Here is a 25,481-nt window from a genome sequence, read left to right on the forward strand (position 1 = left end):
CAACTTTGCCACATCCACTCTGTCCATGCCTTTTAACATTCGAAATGTTTCTGAGGTCTCCCCTCATTCTTCTAAACTCCAAGGAATATAGTCCAGGAGCGGACAAACGTTCCTCATATGTTAACCCTCTCATTCCTGGAATCATTCTAGTGAATCTTCTCTGTACCCTCTCCAACGTCAGCACATCCTTTCTTAAATAAGGAGACCAAAACTGCCCACAGTACTCCAAGTGAGGTCTCACCAGCGCCTTATAGAGCCTCAACATCACATCCCTGCTCCTATACTCTATTCCTCTAGAAATGAATGCCAACATTGCATTCGCCTTCTTCACTACCGACTCAACCTGGAGGTTAACTTTAAGGGAATCCTGTATGAGGACTCCCAAGTCCCGTTGCATCTCAGAACTTTGAGTTCTCTCCCCATTTAAATAATAGTCTGCCCGTTTATTTCTTCTGCCAAAGTGCATAACCATACACTTTCCACCATTGTACTTCATTTGCCACTTCTCTGCCCATTCTTCCAATCTATCCAAGTCTCTCTGCAGACTCTCCGTTTCCTCAGCACTACCGGCCCCTCCACCTATCTTCGTATCATCAGCAAACTTAGCCACAAAGCCATCTATTCCATAATCCAAATCGTTGATGTACAATGTAAAAAGAAGCGGCCCCAACACTGATCCCTGTGGAACACCACTGGTAACTGGCAGCCAACCAGAATAGGATCCCTTTATTCCCACTCTTTTTTTCTGCCAATCAGCCAACGCTCTATCCACGTATGTAACTTTCCTGTAATTCCATGGGCTCTTATCTTGTTAAGCAGCCTCATGTGTGGCACCTTGTCAAAGGCCTTCTGAAAATCCAAATATACAACATCCACTGCATCTCCCTTGTCTAGCCTACTGGTAATTTCCTCAAAAAATTGTAATAGGTTTGTCAGGCAGGATTTTCCTTTAAGGAATCCATGCTGAGTTCTGCCTATCTTATCATATGCCTCCAGGTACTCTGTAACCTCATCCTTGACAATCGACTCCAACAACTTCCCAACCACCGATGTCAAGCTAACAGGTCTATAATTTCCTTTTTGCTTCCTTGCCCCCTTCTTAAATAGCGGAGTGACATTTGCAATCTTCCAGTCTTCCAGAACCATGCCAGAATCTATCGACTTTTGAAAGATCATCGCTAATGCCTCCGCAATCTCCACAGCTACTTCCTTCAGAACTCGAGGGTGCATTCCATCTGGTCCAGGAGATTTATCGACCTTTAGCCTATTCAGCTTCCTGAGTACTTTCTCTGTCGTAATTGTGACTGAGCACACTTCTCTTCCCTGCCACCCTTGAGTGTCCGGTATCCTGCTGTCTTCCTCAGTGAAGACTGATGCAAAATACTTGTTCAGTTCCTCTGCCATCTCCTCATCTCCCATTACAATTTCTCCAGTATCATTTTCTATCGGTCCTATATCTACTCTCACCTGTCCTTTACTCTTTATGTAATTGAAAAAGCTTTTAGTATCCTCTTCGATATTATTTGCTATTCCTTTCATAGTTAATCTTTTCTCTCTTAATGACCTTCTTGGGTTTCCTTTTGTAAGGTTTTAAAGCCTTCCCAATCCTCTGTCTTCCCACTAATTTTTGCTTCCTTGTATGCCCTCTCCTTAGCTTTAACTTTGGCTTTGACTTCTCTTGTTAACCACGGTTGCATCCTTTTTCCACTCGAATATTTCTTCTTTTTTGGAATACACCTGTCTTGCACATTCCTCATTTCTCACATAAACTCCAGCCACTGCTGCTCTGCCGTCTTTCCCGCCAGTGTCTCTTTCCAGTCAACTTTGGCCAGTTCCTCTCTCATGCCACTGTAGTTTCCTTTACTCCACTGAAACACCGGCACATCAGATTTCGGCTTCTCTTTTTCTAATTTCACAGTGAACTCAATCATGTTATGATCACTGCCTCCTAAGGGTTCCTTCACCTCAATCTCTCCAATCACCTCCGGTTCATTACACAATACCCAATCCAGTACAGCCAATCCCCTAGTGGGCTCAACAACAAGCTGTTCTAAAAAGCCATCTCGCAGACATTCTACAAATTCTCTCTCTTGAGATCCAGTGCCGACCTGATTTTTCCAATCTACTCACATGTTAAAATCCCCCACAATTATCATAACACTGCCCTTCTGACAAGCCTTTTCTATTTCCAGTTGTAATTTGTAGTCCACATCCCTGCAGCTGTTTGGAGGCCTATAAATAACTGCCATCAGGGTCCTTTTACCCCTGCTATTCCTTAGCTCAACCCATAAAGATACTGCAGCTTCCGATCCTATATCACCTCTTTCTAATGATTTAATATCATTTCTTACCAATAAATCCACGCCTCCCCCTCTGCCTACCTTCCTATCCTTCTGATACACCATGTATCCTTGGACGTTCAGCTCCCAGAGACATGCATTCTTTAGCCAGGTCTCAGTGATGGCCACAATATCATACCTGCCAATCTGTAGCTGTACAACAAGATCATCCACTTTATTTCTTATGCTGCGTGCATTTAAGTACAACACCTTAAGACCAGTATTTGATACTTTTTGCTTTGATTTCACTGCAACTTTATTGCACTGCAACTCATCCCAATGGCTACACATTTGCCCCATCACCTGCCTGTCTTTCCTGACATCTTTACTGCTCACTATCTTAGATTTATTTCTGTTTTCCCCTTCCTCCGCTCTATCATTCCGGTTCCCATCCCCCTGCCAAATTAGTTTAAACCCTCCCTAACAGCTCTATTAAACTTTCCTGCCAGGATATTGGTCCCCTTCGGGTTCAGGTGTAACCTGCCCTTTTTGAACAGGTCATACTTCCCCCAGAAGAGATCCTAATTATCCAAGAATCTGAAGCCCTGCCCCCTACGCCAGTCTCTCAGCCACGCATTCATCTGCCTGATCCGACTACTCTTGCCCTCGCTAGCACGTGGCACAGGTAGCAATCCCGAGATTACTACCCTGGAGGTCCTGCTTCTCAGCTTCCTTCCTAACTCCTGGAAATCTCTCTTCAGGACCTCCTCCTTTGTCCTATTTATGTCATTGGTACCAACACGTACCAAGACAACTGGCTGCTCACCCTCCCCCTTTAGAATATTCAGGACCTGATCCTATAACCTCTTCTAAAAAAATTCAATAAGATTTGTCAAATATGACCTTCCACGCACAAATCCATGTTGACTGTTCCTAATCAGACCGTCTATCCAGATAATTATATATACCATCTCTAAGAATACTTTCCATTAATTTAGCCACCACTGACATCAAACTTACAGGCTGATAATTGATAGGTTTACTCTTAGGACCCTTGGTTAAACAATGAAACACATGAGCAGTACGCCAATCCTCCGGCACCATCCCTGTTTCTAATGACATTTTGAAATATTTATGTCAGAGCCCCTGCTATTTCTACACTAACTTCCCTCAAGGTCCTAGGGAATATCCTGTCAGGACCCAGAGATTTATCCACTTTTATATTCCTTAAAAGCGCCAGTACTTCCTCTTCTTTAACCATCACAGTTTCCATAACTACCCTACTTGTTTCCCTTACCTTACACAGTTCAATATCCTTCTTAGTGAATACCGAAGAAAAGAAATTGTTTAAAATCTCCCTCATCTCTTTTGGCTCTGCACATAGCCGTCCACTCTGATTCTCTAAGGGACCAATTTTATCCCTCACTATCCTTTTGCTATTAATATAACTGTAGAAACCCTTTGGATTTATTTTCATCTTACTTGCCAAAGCAACCTCATCTTCTTATAGCTTTTCTAATTTCTTTCTTAAGATTCTTTTTACATTTTTTATATTCCTCGAGCACCTCATTTACTCCAAGTTGCCCATATTTATTGTAGATTTCTCTCTCTTTCCGAACCAAGTTTCCAATATCCCTTGAAAACCATGGCTCTCTCAAACTTTTAACCTTTCCTTTCAAGCTAACAGGAACATAAAGATTCTGTACCCTTTAAATTTCACCTTTGAATGACCTCCATTTCTCTATTACATCCTTCTCATAAAACAAATTGTCCCAATCTACTCCTTCTAAATCCTTTCGCATCTCCTCAAAGTGAGTCTTTCTCCAATCAAAAATCTCAACCCCGGGTCCAGTCCTATCCTTCTCCATAATTATATTGAAACTAATGGCATTGTGATCATTGGATCCTAAGTGTTCCCCAACACATACCTCCGTCACCTGACCTATCTCATTCCCTAACAGGAGATCCAACACTGCCCCTTCTCTAGTTGGTACTTCTATGTATTGCTTCAAAAAACTATCTTGCACACATTTTACAAACTCCAAACCATCCAAAAGTCCAAACGTAATAGTTACGTGCAAAAGGTGTGCGGGGAAAAAAAGGCTGTTGCACAAAATGGAATGCAGACTATGTTCAAGCTTGCAGAGCTTTAATACTTTGAAAACGTATTCCCACCTGACAGGAGCTCATGTTGTGCAAATTTTGACAGTAAAGAATGTTTAAATTAAAAGCTTTCAATTGAAACAATTCTACCATTTAGCATGATTAATGGTAAACAGCAGTAGTTTGAATGCCTTTGACATGCAGTAGTTTATTTCAGTTCAGGGTCAGGTAGAGATCAGGGTAAAAAGTTGTAAGTTCAGCAGGATGTGTGCTTAGTTTCTACTTAAGTGCAACACTTAACGAAAATATTATTTTATCAATTAGTAAGTAGTAATGCTGCTTGAATTTATGAGTTTTATGTATATTTTGAAAAATATTTGCAAGTCAATTTGAAAGATATTGTCACTTGACAATTAAGTGGTTAAACTGGAATATACAGAATATAATTAACTTTCTAGAATATTTTATATTTGCTTGGCAACACACACTAAAGAACTAATAAAAAATCTTCTTTTACAGAATTATCTCTGGAGACAAAACAGTTCCTTTCAGCGTTCTCCGAATCAACATGAATTCATTCAGCTGGACTTTGTGTCTGTTGTTAATTAGTTTCATGACTACAGGAGGCAAGAGGGAACAACATCAAGCCAGAACCAACATTGCAGTACATTCTGTTGTTCATAACCGCTACAGACGTTCACCTAATAGCAGCAACAAATGTTCCTACACGTTCTTGGTCCCAGATCAAAGGATAACTGGTCCAATCTGTGTCAGTTCAAAGGGGCCAGAAAGGAATTATAATGGAATAACTAGGATGGATGTGGAGGACTTAAAGGACATTATGTCCAAACAGAAACGGCAAATTGAAAACCTTGAACTCTTAGTGGAGGTGGATGGCGGCGTTGTAAATGAGGTAAAATTGCTACGAAAGGAGAGTCGGAATATGAATTCACGTGTAACACAGCTTTATATGCAGCTTCTCCATGAGATTATTCGTAAAAGGGACAACTCACTGGAAATTTCACAGCTAGAGAACAAAGTTCTTAATTCCACAGCTGAAATTCTGCAAATGGCCACGAAGTATAGACAACTGGAACAGAAGTATGCAGTACTGTCTACTCTTGTTAATAATCAGTCTGTAGTCATAACTAAATTGGAGCAGGAATGCATTCGTAGCCTTACTCCAAGAGAATATGAGCCACCACCCCTTGTACAAGTTGTACCACAGTCCATACCACGTAGCAGGCAATACCAGAGCAATTTGTTTGGTAGTAATGAAATACAAAGAGATCAAAATCCTGCATTTACACGAGAACGGGGGCTTCGCTCCAGAGCATCCTTGCATGAACCTTCTCCTACAACTGCCAGTTCTTTGGAATCATCAGTTACCGAAGAGCCCGATGGTAGGTTTATATAATTTTTAAATGGTAGGTAATTGTACAGCTCTGTACTAAAATTCTATTTAATTCACAATATCCAGAGCAGAGATTACAAATACTGCATACCACACTGTTGGATTTACTTAATACAAATTAATTTCCAACTCCTTCACTTAATTCATGCCATTATAACCTCTTCTCTTTTCAAACTGATCCACACAATTAATTAAAAGCAACTGCAACGCTTTGCATGATGTTCTCATTTAGAAAATAAGATTATTTCTTACTGAAGCTGAAAAATCTTTAAATAGCACTTAAATGTGAAAATATATGACAATATATTTTTTGAAGACCAGGGGAATCTGATTTTTAATAAACCCAGATAATCTCTCGGCATTAAAGGCAGATGTTACTGTTAATAGTTAATCTTAAGTACTGATGATAAATAAACAGGTAAAAAGAAAGAAACCCTTGCAAATGGATAAATAATTTGTCTGGTGTGTAGCAGGTAAGTTTATATTTAGGGTAATAGGGCCATATATATCTACTTTACATTTGTGCTTTCTTATAGACATTAATCTCATCAGTAAGGTTTAAGTAATGTATGCTCAACTCAATGCAAATTTCGATAACTAAGAAAGTGATTTCAAAAAACTATTTTGCTATTTTACTATCTCCCTTGGTTTTCCAGTTTGGCAAACAGAAGTTTAAGATCAAAGCAGCAGGAAACAGCAAATGCTTTAATGAAAAAAATTAAAAGCTATCAGCAGAAATGTAATATTGATCACTATACAGATAATAGCGCCTGAGTCATTATGGGTTTTTGAGTAGACCTCTAGCTCAAGAGTATTATCCAACACAAAAGGAACGAGTGGGACAGCTGTTCAACCAATCAGATTGAAAGCTCTTTAATGAAGCAGAGTATAAATTAGACTGTATAAATGCCTCATAAATTATATTACAGAAAGTTTAAAAAAATGAGGGAACAAGAGAAGAAATTGAGGAAAACATGAAGGTAATTTTTTTTCTAAAATTTCCAAAACTAGTTAACAAGGATTGAAACTCCACATTTAATTTAAATTCACAATACTAGAAGGTGACCGACAGCAATTCAGATTTTTATGCTCCCTTGCACATAGCCTTTGTTGCTGTGCAACTGGAATAAAGACAGAGCAGTTAGTACGTACTTATTTCTAAAGGCGTTGAGATTTCTATTTTGCACGAGGGTAAAAATGTTGGCCGAAATAGCCTGCAGTAAAAATGCCAGACCAATTCGTATTCTCATTCATGACAGAATACAGAAAACTATTACTCATTGTACATTTTTCCCCACAAATGTGTTATTTCCAGATTTATCCAAGGAATGATGAGGTGACAGGGCTGCCATCAGTTACAGAAGCCGTCAGTGCATTCTTCCAAAGTAAATCTATGTGATAGGCATATTCTAAAACATAATAGTGGAAAAACACAGATGAGAAGTTTGCCACCAATCAAATACTAGCACCAAGGTTACTTTCCATAACTGGCCCTGTTGATTTCCCCTGGACCTTCTTAATAAATTCAGTCAATAATGCTAGGTGGGGAGATTGAAATCATTAATTTCTTCAACCACAAGTGAAAGAACTGCATCTTCACATACTTTTTAAAAGAATTTAGAAATTACATCCACATTTTGTGAATTATTTCACTGCCAAATATTACAACATTTTGTTTTCTTTATATTTTTTTAGCATTTCAAGGAAAGTATTAAGTGTGTTTGCATAAGCCAAGTGCTTCAATAAATTTGCACTGGTTTAAAATGCCAAATGCTGCAATCTCCAAGACTGGAAGAAGAAAAGTTTGATTTGAAAATTAGTTATACTGTAAACAATGAGTTGACATTAAGCAATTAATTTTGTTCAATTATGGTCAAACAATTTGCTTATCCAACAAGATGGGGAAAAAAGGCTGTACAGGTGTCCCCCGCTTTTTGAACATTCGTTTTACAAAACCTCGCTGTTATGAAAGACCTACATTAGTTACCTGTTTTCACTAACAGAAGGTGTTTTCACTGCTACCAAAAAAGGCAGCGTGCACCCCGAGCAGCCAGGCTCCTCCCCCGGAACTGCATTCCACCCGCCATTGCTGAAACACGTGCCTGTGAGCATCTCTGCATTTTGTTGATTTATTCTGAGCATCCGTTAGCAAGAAGAGTTCTAAGGTATCCAAAAAGCCTAAAAGAGCTCGTAAGGGTGTTACACTTAGCGTAAAACTATACATAATTAAGTGTTTCAATCGTGGTGAACGAAGCAAAGACAAAGTGAGTTTGGCTTGTGGAAGCTGATGAAGATGATGTTGAAGAGGTTTTGGCATCCCATGACCAAGAACTGATAGATGAAGAGCTGATGCAATTCGAAGAGGAAAGGATAACAATCGAAACTGAATGCAGTAGCGAACTGTGAAGTCGTCCAGGAACTGAACAGGAAGCAACTGCGTGAGATTTTCGCTGCAATGATTGCAACTTTAATTTTGAAAGGGTACGTAGCTTTAGGGCATATTTGCAAGATGGTTTGAGTGCTTACAAAGAACTGTATGATAGAAAAATGCGCGAGGCTAAGCAGTCAAGCATACTGTCATTTTTCAAGCCTTCTACATCGGCCACAGCAGACAATGAACCTCGACCTTTGACAACGAGGCAGGCAGACATAGAAGAAGATAACCTGCCTGCCCTGATGGAAACAGACGACGATGAGATGACACCCCAGTTTCCCACCACCCCAACCTCCAGGCCACCAACCGATACCCATCCGTGAAGCATGCAGCGGTAGCCGGGACGCACTCAGCACGTCTTTAAGAAAAAAGCTGAAATAAACAAGCTAATTAATTAGGTGCCACCCGGCACGTAAATGTCGGCCCAGATCAGAGGCGACTGCCGACTGCATCACCTCTGATCTGGGCCAACATTTACGTGCTCGGCGGCACCTGATTAATTAGCTTGTTTATTTCGGCTTTTTTCTTAAAGACGTGCTGGGTGCGTCCCGGCTACCGCTGCATGCTTCGCGGATGGGTATCGGTTGGCGGCCTGGAGGTTAGGGTCCACTGCACCACCCCAACCTCCAACGACTCAGCCTAACACACCATCATTAGTATGCTCGGCGCTGTCTTCCCAATACCGGTAAGTGATACTACACTGTACATACATTATTTCTACTTTTATAGGCTGTGTATTTTTACATGTTATTTGGTAGATTTGGCAGCCTCATAGCTTAAAGGTTACTGGAGAGAGTGTTTCTGCCGAGAGCGCTTGCATGAGATTTTCGCTATCGAGAACAGTGCGGCAATGATTGTAGAAAAGTATTTCTACTTTATATAGGCTGTGTATTTATCATATTATCCCTGCTTTTACTATATGTTACTGTTATTTTAGGTTTCATGTGTTATTTGGTAGGTTATTTTTTGGGTCTCCGAACGCTCACAAGTTTTTCCCCATATAAATAAATGGTAATTGCTTCTTCACTTTACGACATTCCAGTTTACGAACCGTTTCATAGGAAGGCTCTACCTTCGTATGGCGGGGGAAACCTGTAATCATTTTCCAGCTATCTCAAGTCACACACTGAGTGTTCGAGGATTCTAGAATTGTTGAATTAATTTTGTTATGAAAGAATTCAGTCAGCAATAACAGGCCAACTAGCTTTGCATCAGTGATAAATATCAAGGGACTATAAATTATTGTTTGGAAAAGCACAATTAATCAATGACTTTCAGTACAAATTAATTCATGGAAGATCCCACTTCATTGAAATTTATTTTGGAAAAGAAGCAATAAAGGTCAATAAGGGTGATGTGTTTGATGTAATCGCCATAACCCTGGCAAGGTTTTTGACATGGTTTCGCACAACAGTTTGCTCATTTGATCCATTCCACAAGGATCAGTGCTAGACTCGTGTTTGTTGCAGTTCACAGTATCAGTGATTAAAACTTAAATATAGGAAACTGCATTGAAAAGTCTGAAAATGCTAAAAATGTCTAGTTGACGGGGGGGGGGGAGTTGTTTATGCAGTGAAATATCAAATAAATCGTCAGATGAGGAGAAAAAAGGAAATCCAGCCTGAACCAGTATGAGATGATTATCCTCCAGGGTGTGGCCAGCAGTTCCAACAAAGCTACCAGTACTAAGTCACTCCCACAAAAGCCTCAGATGTAAGTGGAACACAAAGTCCAGAATTTAGCCAGTGACAGCTAACATGCATGGATCACTAAGATTGTTCATGAACTCTTACAAGTAGGGTCCAGGAGAAAATACTAGTTTTACTAGAATTCTTTTGGATTAGGTTGGGGAATTCTTCTCTCAAATCCTATATAGGTTCAGACCTCCAATAGGATGAAATATTCCATTCATTTCAATTAGATTTTCAATTATTAGTGATTGGTAAATATTTACTGTGCATTACATTTCCTACAATTGTCATAGCCGGGGGAAGCAGTAGGGTTAAGCTCCCAACTACCTATTAAATGCTCCCATTGTCACGCATCTCAAATAGCCTATGACAATCAAAGGCCAGAAGCTGGACTTATGTGAGGCTTAGCCCACCAGAACCATTTCTACTGACAGGAGAAAGGGTAAAACCAGGTTACTGGTGCCTTCAAACAAATTGCTTTGGGCAAATGGGGCTTTTCAGCCATGGTTGGCAGCTCATATAAGAGAAGGAAAACGCTTGATTTCAGACCTCTGCTGCCTTTCGGCTATATCCAGTCATGGGGATGGAAAAATCCAGAGCAGAAGTCCTTAAGGCAGTCCTATATTGAATTTTATGCTGACTGGTAACTACTGCAACACCACTGGTGGCAAACTGCATCAGACTCTGCAATTCCTGTGGATTCATCAGCTGTATGGAGAGGGGAACCTGCTGCATGGGCAACAGCTTGGTCTCCATATTGTACTGCCCTGGCTTGAGTAGTCTTGCATATCATGTAGACAGCTAGGACACTATTTCCATGGTTGACTCTGACCAAAGGAGTGCCTCCACAATGTGCTTTAAAAATATTTTGTTTAGCACACTATTTATTTTCATTGTTTACATTAATTGTAAAAGCTTTTGTGTTAGAAACATTCAAACTCATTTAAATCATTTCACAACCTTGATAAATACCAAAACTCTTTGTCTTTAATCAAAATCTGTCACTGCATTCTGGGGAAACGAACTCAACAGTGCAAAGAATATACAAAGCAATTGGCCTGAAGTGATTAGCAAAACGGCCCTTGTTTCAAACATCATAGAACACAATGGGTAAAATTATCTCTTTCTGTAAAATTTAATAATTCCTATGAACATTAGAACTAAACTACTTTTAATATACAGTACCTATTTCTTGGGATAGAAGCACAGAAACATAGAAAACCTACAGCACAATACACGTAATTGTTGGCGGCACCTAATTAATTAGATGGTTTATTTTGGCTTTTTTCTTAAAGATGTGCTGTGTGCCTCCCGGCTACTGTTGCATTCTCCGTGAATCGGTACAGTATCTGTCCGGGGCCTGGGGATTGGGGCGGTGGGACACGGGGGTGTCATCTCGTCATCGATCAGGGCAGGCAGCTCATCTTCTCCTATGACTGCCCGCCTCGATGTTGAAGGTCGAGGTTCATCATCTGCTGTGGCTGATGTGGAAGCCTTGCTTGACTGCTGAGCGTCGCGCTCTTTTCTATCATACAGTTGTTTGTAAGGCCTCAAACCATCCTGCAAATATCCCCTAAACCTACGTACCCTTTCAAAATTAAAGTCGTACTTTATCATTGCAGCGAAAATCTCACACAGTTGCTTCACATTCATTTCGCTACTGCATTCGGTTTCGATTGTTATCCTTTCCTCTTCCAATTGCATCAGCTCTTCATCTATCAGTTCTTGGTCATGGGATGCCAAAACCTCTTCAACATCATCTTTGTCAGCTTCCACAAGCCAAATTCACTTTGTCCTTGCTTCGTTCACCACGATCGAAATGCTTAATTATGTCTAGTTTTACGCTAAGCGTAACACCCTTATGAGCTCTCTTAGGCTTTTCTGATACCTTAGGACACATCTTGTTAACGGATGCACAAAATAAATAGAGATAAAGCACAGATGCTCACAGACACAGTTCAAAGCTATGGCGGCTTGATGCTGAGATGCTGAGTGTCGTTCTCGGGGTAGGAGCTTGGCAGCACACTACCTCTATAAATGGCCTGCTGCAAAACAAACGCTGAATGCTATTTTCGCTTTTTGCCTTTTTTCGTAAAAGCGAAAATCCTCTTCGGATTTCTTTCAGTTAGCGAAAATAGGTACTAATGTAGGCCTTTCGTAAAAGCGAAGTGGCGTAAAGCGATCTTTTGAAAAGCGGGGGATACCTGTACACCATCAGGATAGATCTATAGTCTCTCAAAAGCAGAGGTGGAGGAGTGTGCCTTATGATCAACTCTTTTTGGTGCACAAATATATTAGTGCTGTCCCAATTCTGCTCACCAGATCTGGAATTTCTAGCAGTTAAATGCCGTCCTTTTTACCTACTGCGGGAGATTTCCGGGATCATTTTGGTAGCGGTATACATTCCACCTCAGGCCAATGTCAGTCAGGCTTTAGATGAGCTGAGCAATGCGATCAATATACAAGAAACAGTGCACCCTAATGCCCTCACTATCGTTTTGGGGGATTTTAACCAGGCCAGTCTGGAAAAAATCACTAAGCAACTACCTTCAACAGATAACTTGCAACACCAGAGGAAACAACGCACTGGACCACTGTTACACCACCATCGAGAATGCCTGCCGTGCTATTCCACATCCTCACTTCAGGAAGTCTAATCACCAGGCTGTACTTCTACTCCCTGAGTATATGCAGAGACTGAAGACTGCAGCACCATTAGTGAGGACCAAGAAGTTATGGACAAAGGAAGCACAGGAACGCCTACGGGACTGCTTTGAATCAGTGGACTGGACTATAGTCAGGGATTCATCTTCGAATCTGGATGAGTATGCTGCAGTTGTTACCAACTTCATTAAAACCTGTGTAAATGAGTGTGTGCCTACAAAGACTTACTGCACATTCCCGAACCAAAAGCTGTAGATGAACCAGGAGGTACGTCATCTATTGAAGGCTGGATCTGTGAAGTCTAGCGACCCAGGTCGGTACCAGAAAACCAGGTACGATTTGCAGAGGGCTATTTCAAGGGTGAAGAGACAATTTCGAACGAGGTTGGAGGCGACATCGGATGTATGACAACTCTGTCAGGGTTTGCAAGACATTACTTCCTACAAAGCGAAACCCAATAACGTGAATATCAGCGAAGCTTCACTACCAGATGAACTCAACGCCTTCTATTCCCACTTTGAAAGAGAGACTATATAACTACAGCTCTGAAGATCCCTGCTGCACCTGATATCCCTATGATCTCTGTCTCAGAGGCCGATGTTAGGCTGTCTTCAAAGAGCTGAATCCTCGCAAGGCAGAAGGTCCCAGTGGAGTCCCTGATGAGGCTCTGTGCCAACCAACTGGCAGAAGTATTCAAGGATATTTTCAATTTCTCACTGCTACAGGTGGAAGTTCCCACTTGCTTCAAAAAGGCAACAATTATACCAGTACCTAAGAAGAATAATGTGAGCTGCCTTAATGACTATCGCTCGGTAGCACTTACATCTACAGTGATGGAATGCTTTGAGAGGTTGGTCATGACTAGACTAAACTCCTGCCTCAGCAAGGACCTGGACCCATTGTAATTTGCCTATTGCCACAACAGGTCAACGGCAGATGCAGTCTCAATGGCTCTTCATATGGCCTTAGACCACCTGGACAATACAAACACTTATGCCAGGATGCTGTTCATTGACTATAGCTCAGCATTTAATACCATCATTCCCACAATCCTGATTAAGAAGTTACACTGTACCTCCCTCTGTAATTTCTTCTGTATTATGTATTGCACTGCACTGCTGCTGCTAAGTTGACAAGTTTCATGGCACATGCTGGTGACAATATACCTGATTCTGATTCTAGACAGTGATGCATCGGACATCATTGATTTGGGAAGTCCTGTTAGAGCAGTTAAGGTGAGCAACTGCAGTCCAGTTTGGAGATGGCCTACACTGCAGCCTGTGGGTGTGATACAAGGATTGATTAATTAGGGTGCTGATTGACCATCATTATGCCTTCGATGTTGTCAAGGTTCTTGAGAGTTAGTGGAGCTGCACTCTTCCAACCAAGTGGAGAGCATATTTCATCACTTGTAAGTGGTGAAAAGGTAAATGGGAGTCAGGAACAAAACATTCACTGCAGCAATTCATCAACCTGCATGGGTTTTTATCAATAGAAAAACCAAAAAATTACATTTAGGTCACAACAAAGAGATCACAAGCATTCATTATGAAAAGACGCCAATAGAAATCTCAATGTTCACTTCAATTACATTCTTAAAAGTGGTGACCCATGATAATAAAGAATGAAGAACTGCTAAGAACGTTCAATCCTGAGCAGAGTAACTTTTTCCATGGCAACTAATATATTCCAACATAATAATTCCTCAAGAGTGAAAAATATCTGCATTACTTATTAAAGTAGAAAAAAGGCAAATTTCAGAAAGGCCATCATTTTCATAATTTTGCAGTGAAGACAAGTGAAGAGCCAAGCCACTTTATTAGGCACCTCCTATACACAATAAGCAAGCTACTGAGTGTATGTTCATGGTCTTTGGCTGCTGTAGCCCATTTAATTCAAGTTTTGTGTGCAGAGATGCTCTTCTGCACGCCACTGACAGAACATGTGGTTATTTGAGTTACTGTCACCTTCAACATCCCTCTCATTGGATAGTCCCACATTCCAAAGCCCTGTTATCTCTAGTCATAACCCAAACATTGCTGCTACAGAGAAACCATTACAGATTGACAGCATATGTTGTAAAACAAATGTGAGGAATCCAGGATTTGTATTGGACACCAATTTTACAGCCAAAGTAGAGCTTATAGGCTTTCCTTTATAAGAGGAGTCACAATCTGTCTTAGAGATTTAAGCGTCTACTCATCACAAATATAACAGAAAGTATCGCGGCATTTTCCTATCACAAACACTCCTGAAAACACAATTACATTATTATGAGTACACACAATATTTTATGTGTAGAGCATGTGTATATATGTGATCATAAACATGTAAACATACTGCATAGAATGGTGTGAGTGTGATGCTTTTTATAGCCTTTCTAAAACCTGTCTTGCCATGCAGCATCTGCCTTTCCTAAGTATGCCTGGACAAGATAGAAAACTTTTCAGATTACATTGCGTGCATCATTTTAATTTACTTGAATAATGAATTAAAATAACAAATGTAAGCAATTTTTAAAAAATGTTGCATAATAGGGATATTTCATGGTGATTTTCCTGGTCAGCAGCCCAAAATCCATAAGATACAATGTTACAGTGTTAATTTTTTTCTTTGTTTTACACAGTGAGGAATCTCTGTGTTCCACAGATTGCAACAATTGATTTACTGTTTAGTTCCTGACATGGGATTTAATCTATGTTGGGTGCTCTGATTGGTAAAATCATGTGAGAAGTACAGTGCCCTATGGGGACAACTTATTTCATTGTGAAATAAGGTGAGTCCCTTAGACTAAAGGGCCAACAGCAACACAAATTTTGTATAAGGACCAGTAATAGCAGTGAATAATTACATTGTGAGGTAAGATTTACTCCTATCTCCAAGTCTGCAGACTGAAATATACTCACGCTTTACATAACGAGTATTGTGGTTTTGCTTCTGTGGAGAGGTTTGATCTATTTGTTCTATTGCTTTTACATCCAAGTTGTGCACATGGACAATTCATGACTGTACATCACAATTTCATAATATCTGGGCATGGTGGCCACAGAAGAAAGGAGATAATACTCTAGTCCCATCAACTGCACTCTAATCAGAGGCGCATTTCCCAGTCAGCATCGACCCAGTTTTTAGAGACCAAATTTCACACTAATGTGTATATTGTAATCTATAGTTTGGGAAAATCAAACTGGCTCCGAGTAACAAGGGCATGTTCACGTGATTACAGTAATCCATACTAGTGCAAACACTGGTTTCTTTGCTTTACAAATTTGGATGAAGATAGCAGATTCTCACGTCAGTTTAAATTAAGTTGATACATATCCATCCTGAAATGTGTGAAAATATACTTGGTTGTAAAATTCAACACCAAAAGTGCAAAATAACACCAAATACCTTCCATGAGAAAATCAACTGTTGTCTAAAAAACTAACCATTTCTTTTACATGTTACTATATGGTACAATCATGCTTGCATTCCTGAATCATGGAGTAGCGGCATCATTGTTGTACTCCAGTTTCTATATTTGAAGGTGAATGATCTCAATAAGAACTAAAGATCTATGTTACTGAAAAACTTAACTTCTACTTCAAATAAAAACTAATAGCTACTGACTAAATGCATGCATCAGAATGCAGAAACTTTTTAAAAAGTTGATTTAAGCATTCACTATTTAAGATGGCACATGGCGTGAATATATTTTTTAAATTATCATTAATCTGTTTCAAACTTTCTCCCTTCATTTTTCTCCCAGCACTGAAAGGCGATGAAGCTCCCACACCAGCAAATGCTGCCAGGACATTCTAGGGTTAGGATGTCAGCAGTACATCTTCAGATGCCTTGACATGCCTCACCAAATGCTTTCAAGTGATAGGGCATCAGCCCATCGCACCAAGACAGTGAGGTTGGCAAGAGCTGCAATAGGCAAGCTCAATCCTGTTTGCTGCAGTCCATTGTTATTGGTGGCTGAAAGCAAGATCAAATAATGTTTAAATAAGCATCTTAAGGAAAGATAAAGGGAGAAAGATAACTAGGGCTTTGGGTCCAGGCAGTTGAAGGCACTGCTGCCAAAGAGGGGGAAAGATAGACCAGAAACCAGAAAGATAGGTGTAACTGATGAAAGGCAATAAAGTCAAGAAGGAAACTGTAAACAGGAATGATCATTTTAAAATCTAGGTCTTGGTGGACTGCAATCCAGTGTAAGTCAATGAACAACGGATAAGTGATACAAAACACAAGTATGAGAAGAGGCACACCATTTTGTAGAAGTTAAATTCCTGGCGGTTCAAAGATTTGAAATTCAGCAAACTTTTGGAGAACACCAAATTTAGTCATGCCTTGAATTAACAAATGTAAGAAATAGGAACAGTAGAAAGTCAAATGGGTTTTTGTGTTTGCTGTGCTTTTCCATGAAATTTATGGTTGTTCTTCCAGCTTAGTGCCATTTTCCACTACTACTCCATATCTCTCAATTCCCATATCTAGAATTATCAATCGCCACTTTGAATGAACATAATGATTGAGCTTCTACAGCTGTCCAAGATAGAGAATTCCAAACATCCACAACCCCAAATGAAGAATTGTATCCTTTTTTTTAAACAGCCAATCATTTATTCTTAAATTGTGCCCATTGGACACAAGACTCTTTGGTCAAGAAAGTAAACTCCCAGCATATAGGCTGCCAAGACCTTTAAGATTTTAATCATTCCTTCCACCACTCATTCATTTAAAACTCTAAAGAATACAGTCCCAGTGTACTCTGTCTTTACGCACAGGGCAATAATGCCATCTAGTAAATCCTTGGCTGCATTCTCTAAATGAGAAGAGAACAAATCCCTATAAAACTATATTATAGCATTTAGCTCAAAGCAATTATACTAAAGAACTCATAGTGCACGATAAACTAAAATCTACCAAATCTTAATCTACATTCAGAACAATATAGAAACATAGAAACATAGAAAATAGGTGCAGGAGTAGGCCATTTGGCCCTTCGAGCCTGCACCGCCATTTATTATGATCATGGCTGATCATCCAACTCAGAACCCAGCCTTCCCTCCATACCCCCTGACCCCTGTAGCCACAAGGGCCATATCTAACTTCCTTTTAAACATAGCTAATGAACTGGCCTCAACAGTTTGCTGTGGCAGAGAATTCCACAGATTCACCACTCTCTGTGTGAAGAAGTTTTTCCTAACCTCGGTCCTAAAAGGCTTCCCCTCTATCCTCAAACTGTGACCCCTCGTTCTAGACCTCCCCAACATCGGGAACAATCTTCCCGCATCTAGCCTGTCCAATCCCTTTAGGATCTTATACGTTTCAATCAGATCCCCCCTCAATCTTCTAAATTCCAACGAGTACAAGCCCAGTTCATCCAGTCTTTCTTCATATGAAAGACCTGCCATCCCAGGAATCAATCTGGTGAACCTTCTTTGTACTCCCTCTATGGCAAAGATGTCTTTCCTCAGATTAGGGGACCAAAACTGCACACAATACTCCAGGTGTGGTCTCACCAAGGCCTTGTACAACTGCAGTAGTACCTCCCTGCTCCTGTACTCGAATCCTCTCGCTATAAATGCCAGCATACCGTTCGCCTTTTTCACCGCCTGCTGTACCTGCATGCCCACTTTCAATGACTGGTGTATAATGACACCCAGGTCTCGTTGCACCTCCCCTTTTCCTAATCGGCCACCATTCAGATAATAATCTGTTTTCCTATTTTTGCCACCAAAGTGGATAACTTCACATTTATCCACATTAAATTGCATCTGCCATGAGTTTGCCCACTCACCCAACCTATCCAAGTCTTGCATTGCAAGTACCTTTCTGCTGTATTAAGGGATGAGAACAAATGCAAATTACCAATGTACCATTATGATTCTAATTTTCTCTTTCTTATACCACCATACATCTGTTTCTTTCTCAGTCCTCACTTGTTGAAGAGGCTGCCTGTTAAACTCACTATTCCCTTTGGTCCCAAATTCCCTTAAAACTTACCAGTTCACTGTTGCAGAAAGTTACAAAGTACAAACTATTGCCGTGGTCTAACTAATAGCATATAGAACAGGGGTCCCCATCTTTTTTTGCACTGCAGACCGGTTTAATATTGACAATATTCTTGCGGACTGGCCGACCTGGTGGGGGGTAGGGTTGCCAACGCACAAGAGTAGCAGTCAAATACGTTGTGTTCACCCAGAGAAAGACTACAATTACCGTGAAGCCTTGCACAGGCACCAGTGCGCATGTGTGTACCTGCCGTTTTTCTTTTTTTTTTTCTTCCCCCCTCTCTGCAAATCGGTTTTGTCCATTCTGTTCGGGGGGTGGGGGGGGGTGTTAATTACGACCGAAATATAGGTGGTAGGTGGCTAACACACTCAATGTCATTTCTAAAAGAGTTTATCTAACGAATTTAATATTAAATATTTAATATTAGACTGAGGTCCTTTAACATCTGCCGACCGATGCTGAGGATGTTCTACGAGTCTGTGGTGGCCAGTACTATCATGTTTGCTGTTGTGTGCTGGGGCAGCAGGCTGAGGGTGGCAGACACCAACAGAATCAACAAACTCATTCGTAAGGCCAGTGATGTTGTGGGGATGGAACTGGACTTTCTGACGGTGGTGTCTGAAAAGAGGATGCTGTTTAAGTTGCATGCCATCTTGGTCAATGTCTCCCATCCACTACATAATGTACTGGATGGGCACAGAAGTACATTCAGCCAGAGACTCATTCCACCGAGATGCAGCACTGAGCATAATAGGAAGTCATTCCTGCCTGCGGCCATCAAACTTTACAACTCCTCCCTTGGAGAGTCAGACATCCTGAGCCAATAGGTTGGTTCCGGACTTATTTCATAATTTACTGGCATAATTTAGATATTACTATTTATGGTACTATTACTATTTATTATTTATGGAGCAACTGTAACAAAAACCAGTTCCCCCCGGGATTAATAAAGTATGACTATGACTAAACACACAGCGCACATTTTCCTCGCATGAATATAGTGATAAGTCAATTATTGGGGAGGACGGGGAGCTTGAAGTAAGTGTTGAACGAACTTCCAGTGGAAGTGGCAGAACCAGGTTTGATATTATCATTTAAAGAAAAATTGGATAGATATATGGACAGGAAAGGAATGGAGGCTTATGGGCTGCGTGCAGGTCGCTGGGACTAGGTGAGAGTAGTGTTCGGCACGGACTAGAAGGGCCAAGATGGCCTGCTTCCGTGCTGTAATTGTTATATGGTTATATAAGTAAGTCAATAGCATCATAATATTAAGTAACGTCTTGATATTAAATGCACAGCACATATTTTCCCCGTATGAACATATAAAATCATTGCAACACATCAATATCGCTGAATCAATGGGAGCCTTGGGCTTGTTTCCCTGCAAAAAGACGGTCCTATCGAGGGGTGATGGGAGACAGCGATACTCGAAGGGGTTCCTTATGTCCAGTCTATTCTGCAATTTAGTTTTCGTTGCATTCATTGCAGAGATATGTTGGAAATGGAAGCAACGTTTTCAGTGTTTTCATGGCCATCTTGATCCGGAATGCCGTCAGAGATGTTATGTCAAACATACTTTTCAGCCCGCCATCATTTGCAAGCTCGAGGAATTGATCTCTTTCCCGCGCTGACATGGACGATGCGCGGGTAATGACCTCGCGTGTGTTCAAGCTCAACAGTGGGCATGACAGGGAATGAGGAAAGGTGCGGCTGACTCATATCGCCAAATCATATCGTTTCCTCACGGCCTGGTAGCGCATGCTCTGCGGTCTGGTGGTTGGGGACCGCTGATATAGAACATTGAAATTTACGGAACATTACAGGCCCTTTGGCCCACAATTTTGTGCCAACCTACTCTAGAGGCTGCCTAGAATTTCCCTAGCTCATAGGCCTCTATTTTTCTAAGTTCTATGTACCTATTTAAGAGGCTCTTAAAATCTAAGATAGCGCCGTGTACAATGGCCGTGTTGCAAGCTCCATTCCAAATCTACAGTATACTACTAATTTCTACAATTTTCTTGGCATTTTCTATTCAAGTAGTTGTGCAAACTGAGAGCCAGAATCTCCTACTAGTGGTAAAACAAAGGAATGTAACAGTTTGTGGAGACCTGGCTGACGGAGAAGATACCAGACCACGCTATTGAGCCCTGTTCCGGGCGGACAGGTCAAAAAAACCTCTCTGGGAACAGTAAAGGAGGAGGGGTATGCTTCATGGTCAACAATGCTTGATGCGACCCCCAGAATGTGCATGCCCTCAAATCCTTTTGATCCCCAGATCTGGAATACCTGGTGCTGCTGTGCAGACCCTACTGGCTGTCCAGGGAGTTTATGGCTGTTATCATCACAGTGGTGTACATTCTGCCGCAGGCTGACACTGACTTGGCTATCAAGAAACTATACAAGACAATCAATACGCTGGAGACTGCACACACACAAGCTGCCTTCATCGTCGCTGGTGACTTTAATCAAGCATCACTGACAAAAGTCTCTCTGAAGTTTTGTCAGCACATCCAGGTGAGCACTCATGGAGGTAACACACTTGACCACTGTTACACTCCCTTCCACAACGCTTACAAAGATCTCCTTCGCCTAGCTTTTGGAAAATCCGATCACTCTTTGATCATGCTTTTGCTGAAGTACAGACAGAAGCTGAAATAAGAGACGGCCACAGTTAAAACTGCCCTCTGTTTCTCCAACCAATTGCCCTTCATGCTGCAGGACTGCTTCGATGACATTGACTGGAATGTCTTCCATGATGAGGATGTCTCTGAGATGGAGTCATGTGCTTTCAGAAGTTGGTTAAGGTCTTCCCGAACCAGAAACCCTGGATCAAAAGTTCCGTGCAAGCAGCGTGATATAGAGTTTACATTGCCGGTGATCAGCAGGAGCTCAAGAAAAGCAGCTACAATGTGCGCAAAGCTATCAAGGCTGCAAAACAACAATACAGGGACAAGATTGAATCAAGATTCACAACAAATAGCACACGTGACTGGTGGCAAGGATTACATACCATCACAGACTTCAAAGCCAAATGTAGTGGTGCCGTCAACATCATGGCCTCTCTCCCAGACGAGCTCAATCACTTTTACGCTTGGTTCAGAATCAGGTTTATTATCAGCGGCATGTGACATGAAATTTGTTCGATGCCGCCAACTCTGAGCCTCCGAGGAAAGTCACTGCTATAATCTGCAACCTGGTCATCTCTGAGGCTGAGGTAGGCAGATGTTTCCAATGAGGGGACAGTCACAATGCTGAGAGACTGTACGGCATCCTAGGGTGAGTACACATGATGAGCGCAGCACAACTGGCAGATGTGTTCAGTGACATCTTTAATCTCCCCTCTCCCAGTGTAGAGTGCCTTCCTGCTTCAAATGATCCACCATTGTCCCTGTACCAAAAAAGACCAAGGTAACGTCCCTGAACAACTGGCATCTTATCACACTCACTTCATATAATAAGCAAATGCTTTGAGAAGCTGGTCAAGGATTACATCTGCAGCATTCTACCACCCGAACTGGACCCCCTACAATTCACCTACTGACACAACCGATTGACAGACAATGGAAGAGCCACTGCTCTGCATACTGTCCTTACACACCTGGAGAAGAAGGATGCTTATGTGAGAATGCTGTTCATGGACTACAGTTCAGCATTCAACACTATAATTCCATCCAGGCTCGACAGGAAGCTCAGAGACCTCAGCCTTGACCCTGCTTTGTACAGCTGGATCCTGGATTTCCTGTCAAATTACCAGCAGGTGGTACGAGCGGGCTCCCTCAATCTCCATCCCTCTAACTCTCAACACAGTAGCCCCTCAGGGCTGTGTACTAAGTCCCCTCCTTTACTCCCTGTATGCCCATGACTGTGTTGCCACCCACAGACACTACATTTGCTGACAACACTACATTGATTGGTCTTATCTCAAACAATAACGAGGTAGCCTACAAGGAAGAAGTCATTTCTTTGACACAGTGGTGTCAAGAAAACAACTTGTCCCTCAATGTTGCAAAAGCAAAGGAACTGGTTGTGGATTACAGGAGGAATGGAGACGGGCTAACCGCTATTGACATCAATGGATCCAGAGTTGAGAGGGTAAACAGCTATAAGTTCCTCAGCATCCACATCACCAAGGACCTCACATGGTCTGTACAAGCCAGCTGTGGTGAAAATGGCACAACAGTCCCCCTTTCACCTCAGACGGTTGAGGAAGTTTGGTATGGGCCTCCAAATCCTAAGAACTTTCTAAAGGGGCACAATTGAGAGCATCCTGACTGGCTGCATAAATTCCTGGTATGGGAACTGCACCTCCCTTAATCGCAGGATTCTGCAGAGAGTGATGCGGACAGCCCAGTACATGTGTAGTTGTGAATTTCCCATGATTCAGGACATTTACAAAGACAGGTGTGAGGAGAAGGGCCTTGAGGATCATTGGGGACCGAGTCACCCCAACCACCATCCATTCCATCAGGAAACGGTACCACAGAATAAAACCAACAGGCTCCGGAACAGCTTCTTCCACCAGGCCATCAGGCTGATCAACTCACACTGATTTGAATGTATTTCTATGTTACATTGACTGTTCTATTTATTATAAATTACAATGATTGCACATTTAGACAGAGACATGACATAAAGATTTTTACTCTTCATGTATGTGAAGGATGTAAGAAATAAAGGCAGTTCAATTCAATCTAACCCTATCGTATCTACTTCCACCCACTGCCGCTGGCTGTACATTCCACGCACCCACCACTCTCTGTGTGGAAAAACTTACCTCTGACATCCCCTTGGTACCTACTTCCAAGCACCTTAAAACTATACCCCCTGTGTTAGTAATTTCAGCCCTGGGAAAAAGCTTCTAGTTATCCACACAATCAATGCCCCTCATTATCTTATACACCTCTATCAGGTCACCTCTCATCCTATGTTGCTCCAAGGAGAAAAGGCCAAATACACTCAACCTGTTCTCATTAGGTGCGCCCTCCAAACCAGGCAACATCCTTTGTAAATCTCTGCACTCTCTCTATAGTATCCACATCCTTCCTGTAGCGAGGCGACCAGAACTGGACACAGCACTCCAAGTGGAGTCTGACCAAGGTCTTATATAGCTGTAACATTACTTCCGGCTCTTGAACTCAACGCATGGTTGATGAATGGCAAGACACCACATGCCTTCTTAACAACACTGTCAACCTGTACGCAGCTGATGATACGTTAGAAGAATCTTTTGCATCACAGAGAAATTCAACATGGAAACAATTCTTCTGCCAACAGAGCTTGTATCAACCATCAAAAACCCATCTAACATTAACTCCAGCATAATTCCCATCAACATGTCCTCTCCTACTGCCCACCCCATTCTACCATTCATAGAACATAGTACAGCACAGTACAGGCCCTTCAGCCCACAATGTTGTGCCAGCCCTTAAACCCTACCTCCCATATAACCCTCCACCTTAAATTCCTCCATATACCTGTCTAGTGGTCTCTTAAATTTCATGAGTGTATCTGCCTCCACCTCTGACTCAGGCAGTGCATTCCATGCACCAACCACTCTCTGAGTGAAAAAACCTTCCTCTAATATCCCCCTTGAACCTCCCACCCCTTACCTTAAAGCTATGTCCTCTTGTATTGAACAGTGGTGCCCTGGGAAAGAGGCGCTGGCTGTCCACTCTGTCTATTCCTCTTAATATCTTGTATACCTCTATCATGTCTCCTCTCATCCTTCTTTTCTCCAAAGAGTAAAGCCCTAGCTCCGTTAATCTCTGAACATAATGCATACTGTCTAAACCAGGCAGCATCCTGGTAAATCTCCTCTGTACCTTTTCCAATGCTTCCACATCCTTCCTATAGTGAGGCGATTAGAACTGGACACAGTACTCCAAGTGTGGCCTAACCAGAGTTTTATAGAGCTGCATCATTACCTCGCGACTCTTAAACTCTACCCCTCGAAAACACCCCATAAGCTTTCTTAACTACCCTATCTACCTGTGAGGCAACTTTCAGGGATCTGTGGACGTGTACCCCCCAGATCCCTCTGCTCCTCCACACTGCCAAGTATCCTGCCATTTACTTTGTACTCTGCCTTGGAGTTTGCCCTTCCAAAGTGTACCATCTCACACTTCTCTGGGTTGAACTCCATCTGCCACTTCTCAGCCCACTTCTGCATCCTATCAATGTCTCTCTGCAATCTTTGACAATCCTCTACACTATCCACACCACCACCAACCTTTGTGTTGTCTGCAAATTTGCCAACCCACCCTTCTACCCCCACATTCAGGTCGTTAATAAAAATCACGAAAAGTAGAGGTCCCAGAACAGATCCTTGTGGGACACCACTAGTTACAACCCTCCAATCTGAATGTACTCCCTCCACCATGACCCTCTACTTTCTGCAAGCAAGCCAATTCTGAATCCACTTGGCCAAATTTCCCTGGATCCCATGCCTTCTAACTTTCTGAATAAGCCTACCGTGTGGAACCTTGTCAAATGCCTTACTAAAATCCATGTAGATTACATCCACTGCACTACCCTCATCTATATGCCTGGTCACCTCCTCAAAGAACTCTATCAGGCTTGTTAGACACGATCTGCCCTTCACAAAGCCATGCTGACTGACCCTGATCAGACCATGATTCTCTAAATGCCCATAGATCCTATCTCTAAGAATCTTTTCCAACAGCTTTCCCACCACAAACGTAAGGCTCACTGGTCAATAATTACCCGGACTATCCCTACTACCTTTTTTGAACAAGGGGACAACATTCGCCTCCCTCCAATCCTCCAGTACCATTCCCCTGGACAACGAGGACATAAAGATCCTAGCCAGAGGCTCAGCAATCTCTTCCCTCGCCTCGTGGAGCAGCCTGGGGAATATTCCGTCAGGCCCT

The 25,481-nt window shown here is 41.8% G+C and overlaps 2 protein-coding genes across 10 annotated transcripts in view; one reads left to right on the top strand and one right to left on the bottom strand.

Annotated features, from left to right (window-relative positions):
- Nucleotides 1-25,481, bottom strand: part of ralgps2 (Ral GEF with PH domain and SH3 binding motif 2) — a 566,060-nt gene that overhangs the window by 213,943 nt on the left and 326,636 nt on the right. The window lies entirely within an intron of this gene.
- angptl1a (angiopoietin-like 1a) overlaps nucleotides 1-25,481 on the top strand; it is a 111,864-nt gene that overhangs the window by 29,770 nt on the left and 56,613 nt on the right. The window contains exon 2 of the mRNA XM_063063728.1: nucleotides 4,902-5,785. Within this exon, the coding sequence (XP_062919798.1) occupies nucleotides 4,902-5,785 (884 nt within the window). The remainder of the gene's footprint in view (nucleotides 1-4,901; nucleotides 5,786-25,481) is intronic.

Source organism: Mobula hypostoma, chromosome 12 (assembly GCF_963921235.1).
Source record: "Mobula hypostoma chromosome 12, sMobHyp1.1, whole genome shotgun sequence".
Classification (NCBI taxonomy): Eukaryota; Metazoa; Chordata; class Chondrichthyes; order Myliobatiformes; family Myliobatidae; genus Mobula; species Mobula hypostoma.